The sequence below is a fragment of the Trachurus trachurus genome (assembly GCF_905171665.1).
Source record: "Trachurus trachurus genome assembly, chromosome: 10".
NCBI lineage: Eukaryota > Metazoa > Chordata > Actinopteri > Carangiformes > Carangidae > Trachurus > Trachurus trachurus.
The window spans coordinates 24,479,563-24,488,508 of NC_139894.1; the positions used below are offsets into that span (position 1 = coordinate 24,479,563).

An 8,946-nucleotide genomic window follows, 5' to 3' on the forward strand; every position below is an offset into this window, starting at 1 on the left:
TGAACTTTATCAGGCCTACACTGAGTGAACAATGGTACAACCCGTTCCCTTAACTTCTTCGGCTATATATGGTCTCATTTAATTGAAATATACAAAAAGGATTTTGTCCCAATGTTTCTGTTTTTCTTAACCATGTATTTGGATACACTCCACTTGCAACACATTGCAGTTGCATGGCTTTGCAAACAATGTTGCATTTTTGGTCTTTGATGGTCATACACGCATTTGTTTTTGGGCTGGCGTAACAGTCCCCTAAGGGTTTTTACTACAGCGCCAATTAGAGGTCCAGGCGCCGGATTAATCCCAAGGGGAATGCCTTTGTTCCAATGAATTAAATAAGGGCATGATTTCCCTGGACAATAATACCTTGAATTTGACAAAGATTGAATAGATTGAACATGATGGAACAGTCAGTAGCGACAGTGAAATACTGTCTTTTTGCACAATTAATATCACAATTAATTTGTCTGATGTTGTCATTTATGTGTGTATGTGTCACTGCTATGAACACAACTTAGATTTTATATGTATTTGTAAAAAGTAAAATCCTCTCTTGAAGAATGAATATACTGTATGTCTGTGATGTAAGGAAATGAATGTATGTTTGGCATTTGTCTTACTCTTCACAGTCTTTTTATTTATTTACTATATGTACTTTTAGTATAATTGTGATGATTTAGACAATTTGGATGACTAGTATGTTAAATGTATTACAGTGAGCTTAACATCTGCCAGACAGCAAACATGCCACGAGTATTGAGTTTCAACATGATATTCATTTAAACTGTCAAAACAGGTTTATTCATTGTAATGTTACCAGATATGACTGAATTTTAATGTGTTAAATTACCTCTACTGGCATGAAAAATTAACATTTTGATTGAAAATTCCTTTTCTTTCTCTTTGTATGAGAGATAAAACATTACACTTGTGTTTGTACGCTAGATATGAAGCTGGAGCCACAAGACAGTTCCGCTTAACTTAATTTAGCAAACTGGCAGCAGGTGAAAAAGCTAGTTCTGCTCTGTCGGGTCAAGAAATTATTCTATGTGACTTTTCATAAAAAAAGCAACTTGTTATTTAACATTTCTGTTTTGTCACCTTCAGAGATGCTAGTGATAATTATTTTTAAAAAATTGTGGACAAATTTAGGCGAGCTGTTTTAATGCTTGTTTAAAGAGGAACTATAAGATCTTTCCCATGTTTCCCACATATTCATTTAATATAATCACGTCCGCCACAAATAGATTATTCGTTTTTCGGCAACGCAATATCGCTCTGTTCATTCATCTCTGCATAGCGCTGTTTCTTATTGGCAGTCTCACACACACACAGAGAAGCATGCATGCATGACAGCAGTGCACGGTATAAGCGAAACTTATACGGCCCGACCGCAGCCTCGGTGTCCCAGCTCTCGTCTCTGCGCACCGCGTCACAAACGCACTCCGTAACCCGCAATCTCTTGTTTATGACAGTTAAGACTACACAAACATACACGTTGTAACATCGTATATGTTATAGGTTATACAAATGCACATGGGCAGGCAGAGGGTTAGCAACACAGAGGAAAAGCGACCAGACTTAGACATAGTTCCAGCATTAACAGCTGTTTACTTACCAGTCCAGAAGAAACTTTGACTTCAGTTTCAAACTTCATTTAGTTTCTCACCAGGAGCTGTCTCCTGTATCAAAAACAAACACAAATGTTAACTCTTGTTTTACTTCTATTTCAATGCCTTCTTTTCTTATATTAGAAGAGCTAACCAGCTAACGCCTGGGGTTGATTGCACTGTCACTTTATAACACCATGTATCCAGACTTTCCTAAAGAGTAGTGCTGCTACTTTCTTGCTGTACAAATGTGATGATGGCTGAAATGTTTGGAAACATGTGTAAACGGCTGTTATTGCTAACATTATGTAACAATAGCAGGGCTCAAATTTAGCTCCTTTAAGTTGGTGATTGGCTTAAGTAGCATATTGAGGAGATGGGAAAGAAATTACCGGTAATCTTCTCATCTAAGTCTCAGCCCAAAACTACATTTGCTTTTTATTTGGTTATGTTTTTTTTTATCCTTAAGTTTTATTTTTATTCATCTATTTGTTTATTTACAAATGTAGCAATAGAGCAAATGTAATACCAGTAAAGTGAACTGACATTTAAGAAAAGAGGCAAGAGGGGGTATTTAGACTCTCATTTCCTCTCTTGCTCCTGAAAACTTTCCCTGGACTAACAATGCCTCCTGGTATTGTTCCTTACAGATTACCGGAAGATATAGAGGTTGGTAGGGGGTGGGTGTTACAGGTTGGGTCAACATGTCAACATCACAACTTTCTCAGAAATGTGGAAGGCTAAGCAGATGGTGTGGAAAGGCAACATAACTGTGTTTGACAAAACAGAGCAATGTACAATATCCAAGTGCAGACAGGATTCAAGACGGTGAGAGTGTTATCCTAATGTGAACTGGCTCTGACTCGGAGTGACAGGATACAGGAAGACAGATGTCACAGACTGAGGAAACCAGTCATGATTAATTGAACATGCAGACCCCCACTTTCCAAAACAGGACACTGACCAGAAATGACATTTACATTAAATGTATAGTTTCATTCATAACTCTTAGTCAGAATTAACCACAAAGATGTTTAAGCAGGACAGTAGTTGACTGAAGTGTATTTTAAGAATTCAGTATTAAGAAGCCGATAAATGCAAAGTCTATATGCAGAGATTCCAATGTACAACTTGGCCTGCAAAGGGTGCAATGTTCACAATCCATACTGGCTTTTGTAGGGTGTGGACAAGATAGTGACAGTTTTTCTATTCTTAGAGCCTTATCAAGAGTGAGGCTTCACATGTTGGGATTGTCCTGTGGGTTGAACGGGAGATCAGAGTTGATTCAACTACAGGACCATGGGCACACACAGCAAATTCCATTTTAATTTTAATTGTAGTGTTGACATTTTCCCTCACTGATGCCTGAGGAAAAGGGGAGTTTTGGGGAAGAAGAGATGTGCTCTGTGCTCAGCTTTATAGGCCAACTTATGTGTATGGTTTTGATGTGCAAATTTCAGCATACTGGTCACACTAAGGGTCATTGAAATATTTGAATTTCTTCTGAGATCATGAATATCCATGTTTGTGGAAAACTACAAAGATAAGTTAACATGGAACAAAGTGTGTAACTACTGTAGACAAAATAATCAAAAGGTCACCAATCATTAGAAATCTATGTCCATCAAACATTTCATGGTCATCTGGCCAGTGAAATTTTGACTGCTGGATGACGGACAAATCTGCATTACAGGGAAAATACAAGTCTAAGGAACCATAGAAGAAGTAAGGTAGGAATCAGAGCTGTCTTGTTTTCTGTTGAAACACGGGATATAGAAAATGATCTGCAACATCTACTTGAATGCTGAGTATTGATATTGGAAACTATGGATGTACTGGTTGGAGTTGGTACGTCAGCAGTCATATGGACTCTGTGAGAGCTCATTGTGAAGTGCATGGATGGGGTACAGTGCCTGTGGCGTCCCCATTCAGTGGAGGTCAGAGCTCTGGAAGTTATCACCACTTCCCTCTGCGAGGTTAGCACGGGCGCACACACAAACACACACACACACACACACTGAGAGAAAGAGAGTGAGAGAGACCTAACACTTACTTATCTCAAAGGTCTTTTTATGTTCCATGCTGCACTATCACAATGGCAATATTATTCAGAAGCTTGACCTCACACAAACCGTTTTTTCAACTAAATTTCCCGGACCCGTGATTCGAGAGAACGAGAACATCAAAATCTTTACACAACCGTGAATGACTGAGAAACATGTGTCATCTATTGATGACAGATGTCTGGCAGAATATTGATCATTCTTCTGCAGTAATCTAGTGTTAACGTGATAGGAGCTAAATTCGTAATGAAGCCAGCTACAGGCAAAGACAGTTGACAAGATGACTATTTTGTTCATGGGTTTCAAACACTTTCTGCATTAAAAATCCAAAAGCATGAGCTTATCAGATGTTGCATTCAGTTGCACGGTGTGAGAACACATGTAATGAATTTGTCCAGTGTTTCTACAGTATTTGGCTACAGAGTAGTTCTCAAGTCCAAAAAGTCTAAAAGTGAGTTCATCATGTTCAGTGGGATGATGTAGTTCTTAAATGTTCAAATACACACGCTTATGGCTGTACACAAAATGTATATGATTACATATACTCAGTGATATGAGTGATATTTATTCAGCGCTAAAACATGCTACACAGTGGCTGATCCATTCTCAGCTCTCTTCCCTTTTCATATGCCACTGGCAGTGGTTGGTTCAGTATACCGACACAAGGCTTAAAGTTTGTTTGACTAAAGCAAAGATAATATAGTTCATTTTATGTCAGAATTTGAATAGATTTCAGATGCAAACCTAACATCGAACAGTCGCACGTTAAAGACTTTGCAGGAGCTTCCCAACTTTACAAAAATGCAAATGTGTCCTTTCTCCAAATAATGTCCTCTTTATTTTGATGCAACATCCGTGAGCGTTTTGGTGTCCTGCTGGGATAGGTTTTCTCCTGGAACAGACTTATTTTGATATTAAAGTAAACAACACAACGGGAATAAATAACACACAAACTCATTGAGGTATTGTCAACACAAGGGGAGCAATTAAACTTTCCAATAACTCATAGCTTATGGGCTGTAGTTGGTTTGATTTCCCAGTTGGATCATCCAATTTTCTTCTCAGAGAAAGAGTCACTTTTTTTTTTTCTAATATGATCCAGATTAGCAAGCAAGAGCTGTAAAACCCCTTCAGTGTTTGGACTCAACTGAACTAAATGTTTTACCTCTGCACTGAACATGTTCTAAACTGAGTGTGTGTATACACTATTTCTTTTCCCATGTTTTTAAAATGTGACGAATCCAAAGTTAGAAAAAGTCTTTTGTTGTGTTTGCAGCTTTTGTCTCATGCAGCCCTGCAGCAGCAACTGCGGGGACAATGTGTTCAAACTCTTGGGAGCTCTCAGCACCCTCCGCTGGCTGGCTGTGTGATTGGCTGAGCACTGACCATGATGTCATCACTGCACGTTATAAGGGCTCTGACAAATAGCCTGGGAGACACATTAGAGGAAACACTGCTCAACCAAGGCACTGCGTGAGTGAGACACACGGAGATTAGGAAAAAAAACAGTGTAGAAAGACGGACATGTGACACTGAATACTTTGCAGGAACTACCTGAACAGTCACATTTCTATTTTGTATGGGAGGTAGAAACAACTACCTGTGGAGGTTTGTACTTTTATTTGTGGTTGGCTTGTTTGACACGTTGTTTTAAAGCTGAGCTTGCTGAAGCTTTTTGTGGTGCTGGTGCTCTAATTCCTGTTCTCATTTTTTTTCATTCAAAATGCAAATCTAACAGTAGTTGTAGATGCACGTACGAGTTTATGAGCAACATTAGTTTTCTTTCCTGTTTTTAATGGGTCCATTGTTTAAATTGAAATTTGTTTTCAATTGAAATCCTTATTCCTGTGTGTGTGTGTGTGTGCGTGTGTGTGTGTGTATGTGTGCGTGTGCATGTGTGTGCGTATGTTATCCACCTATGGTCTCTTCAGATGGGAAGCACAACCCCCCCAGTGTACCTCAATGCGAGTGCTGAGATGAACAACTCCTCTCCAGACCCAGCTAAGCATGAGGAGGGTTACAGTGACACCACAATGATCCTGCTGGGCATAGTCATGTCTCTGCTCGTCCTCTGCATTGTCTTTGGAAACATCCTGGTCATAATAGCGATTGCCCGCTTCCAGCGTCTCCAAAATGTCACCAACTGTTTCATCACATCCCTTGCCTGCGCTGACCTGGTTATGGGTCTCATTGTGGTTCCTTTCGGCGCCTGCTACATCATCTTCAAGACCTGGCATTTTGGTAGTTTCTGGTGTGAGTTCTGGACTGCGACCGATGTGCTCTGTGTGACTGCGAGTATCGAGACCCTGTGTGTCATCGCTATAGACCGCTATTTAGCCATCACATCTCCTTTCCGCTACCAGTCCATGCTCACCAAGTGCAAGGCTCGCATAGTGGTGGTGCTGGTGTGGGTGATTGCAGCTTTGATATCGTTTCTGCCCATCCACATGAAGTGGTGGATATCAGATGATGAGGAGGCTAAGGAATGCATTAAGAACAGTAACTGCTGCGAGTTCTATACCAACATGGCTTATGCCATCACCTCCTCTATCATCTCCTTCTACATCCCCTTAGTCATCATGGTTTTCGTCTACAGCCGAGTTTTCCAGGAGGCCAAGCGTCAGCTGAAGAAGATTGACCAAAGTGTTGGACGTTTTCAGAACAGCGACAACAGCACCCTGAAAGCTCTGGAGCCAAATAACGGGCGTGCCCAGAAGAAAGCTAAGTTTTGCCTGCGTGAACACAAAGCCCTAAAGACACTGGGCATCATCATGGGAATCTTCACTCTGTGCTGGCTGCCCTTCTTTCTGCTCAACGTTGTGGTGGCCATATGGAAGGTGGAGGACGTTGACATCACCTTCAGGATACTCAACTGGATAGGTTACGCAAACTCTGCCTTCAACCCACTCATTTACTGCCGGAGTCCTGAGTTCAGGTATGCCTTCAAGGAAATCCTCTGCATGAAGAGGAACCGGCTCAGCAACGCAGGGCCAGTGAATGGATACATCTACAGCAGGCACAGCTGGCAGAGCGAGCAGCAAGGGAGGAGTAAGGGCAGCTCCGAGGACAGTGAAGCCAATGAGGGTTGTCTGGGTAAGGGAGCGGAGGTCTGCAGCGTTGTAGACAGAGCAGTGGACCCGAACGGAAACTGCAACAAAAGTCTAACAACTGTTACAACTGTCCTTTAAACTTGGAGTCCTGAGACATCTGTCAACAGGGTGGTCCATACATGTTTACACCGCTCTCATGAACTTTTTTCCAATTGACTAATGAAGGTAAGGCTAGTCGATCTGACTGGCAGAGTATCTATAGACTGCTTTAAAAAAAAAACTGTCATTATCATGTCCAGCGGAGGAAACTTTTTCCTCTTCAAATGCAGTGAATAGATAGATACTGTAGGTAAATCACCTTTCCTTTTGTTACATTTAGCTTATTGATTTACACCTACCTCATCACATCTTTAATATTTCTTAACTATCAAATCTGTTTCACACAACTCACTGTCCATAGGACTTGCACTGTAGAGCAGTATTTCAGATGTTTATTTACTCAACTATAGTAAATGGTCTGTGGATTATACAGCTGTTGAATTTTGTGGACATTTTCCTTTTCTTTAATCTTCGATTTCTTGGCAAAATATCACACACTTTATGACCATGAAATGCATTTGAAAATCAAAGTAGTTAGGGTTGTTAAGTCCTTTTGAACATGTCAATTTGACATGGTCCATCAGAAAATGGATGGTAACTACTGAAGGATCAAAAATAGTTGTTGTTTTTTTAAGTTATAAAAAATACATTCCAGCTCAGCCAAACTTTTCAATTTGACTTTTTCCTTCTTTATGTATTGTCTGAGTGTGAAAGATGATCAACAACAGGTGTGGCAGAACCTGTCTCTCTCTCTCTGTTCTCATTGCTCAGCAATGTTGTGAGGCCCGGCTCTAGTGTTTTACAGCCTGTTGCATGAGAGTTTCTGTTGCCAGGAGATAGCACCAGAGATATGAATGTTCCCAGTTATCTACATTGCAATGCTGCAAGATGAGAAACTGCAGGGGCCATCCTGTCAGAGTTACATGATAAAACCTGCCGGTTTGTATAGGCTGTCAGGTTATCTCATTGTCATTAGATAGTGTGAAACAAACATTTTGTTTAATGTGAGTCCTTCTGGGTATTGGCCTTTAAAGGCTGTAGCTGTTATAGATTGCAATGCACTTTTTTTTTTTTAACACTTTGCTCTACGCATCACATAAACCATGATTTGGTACATAGCCATTACATACGTGCAAAGCAAACTATTTGTCTTTCCTGTCCACTCTTTGTGCCAGTAGCAGTGTAGTGGTAACAGTTACTCCTATTGTTGCACAAACTGTGTTTGTTTATTGCATTTTGTGGTTGCTGTGTTTCGGCATGTACAGTGTTTACTGAAACCAGAGAAGCCGTTTCCTTAGCCATGGCACAAGGATACAAACCACACACAATAATAAATAGTGCATCGAAATAGCCAAGTGATAACAGTTCCATGCCCGAGACATGGTGCTGGTCACTACTCAGGCCATTAAACAAAGATCAGAAAAACAGAAAAACTGTGCACCTTTCTTGCTGCTCCCTGACATTTCCCAGAGTCCTCTCACTGTGAGCGGATGTCTGGATCTCTGGGAAATCAATCTAACATTTGAACAGGACACTCAGGAGTCCACTGAGCAAAGTCTCAGCTGCTCCAGTTGTTTCAGTCAGTTACAGTCGGTCTCTTTTCTACACTTCTTGGTGTGCAGTCTCCAAGAAATGCATCAATCCAGCTGTGCCCAGCCCAATGGAGATAAATAAAGGTATTATCCCTGGTGTTAAGCTGAGAATCAGATAAGTCCCGCTAAAACACAGGACTGAAATACTGTAGATAAGTAGATTTCAGAGTATAGAGGTTTTGATGAATCTGTCTTCACCTTATCACATCTTGGGATCAGAGGTCAACATGCACGAAAAGAGAATTAGCACTTGACATGCAAGGCTTTAATTGGAGAAATCACTCCTCTTTTTCCACACTAAATGGCTTGAGACATGAATACTATCAAGAGGAGTAATGGAGGTGTTGCACGCATGTAACCCCTTTTTACTCAGTCTATTTGGCGATCCCTAGCATGTTCTGATCGAAGAGACAGCATGCTAAATGTGGCTACTGAAGGCAGGAGGGGGAGCAGGGATTCTCTGCCAGTCTAAATCGGTGTAAGTGACCTGTGTTTTAGTGCATGTAGCGTTGCGTCTGGAGTGAGGTCGGCT

At 40.8% G+C, this 8,946-nt stretch overlaps 1 protein-coding gene across 1 annotated transcript; it reads left to right on the forward strand.

The window, feature by feature from the left end:
• The first annotated feature begins 5,118 nt into the window (after window positions 1–5,118).
• Window positions 5,119–8,619, forward strand: adrb2a (adrenoceptor beta 2, surface a). The gene is made up of 2 exons (XM_083980896.1): window positions 5,119–5,281; window positions 5,605–8,619. The coding sequence occupies exon 2, from the start codon at window positions 5,605–5,607 to the stop codon at window positions 6,859–6,861; it is 1,257 nt and encodes a 418-aa protein (XP_083837022.1). The 5' UTR covers window positions 5,119–5,281; the 3' UTR covers window positions 6,862–8,619.
• Window positions 8,620–8,946: the final 327 nt, after the last annotated feature.

Coding starts and splice junctions, on each gene's coding strand:
- adrb2a (XM_083980896.1), top strand. CDS start 5,605: ATGGGAAGCACAACCCCCCCAGTGTACCTCAATGCGAGTGCTGAGATG.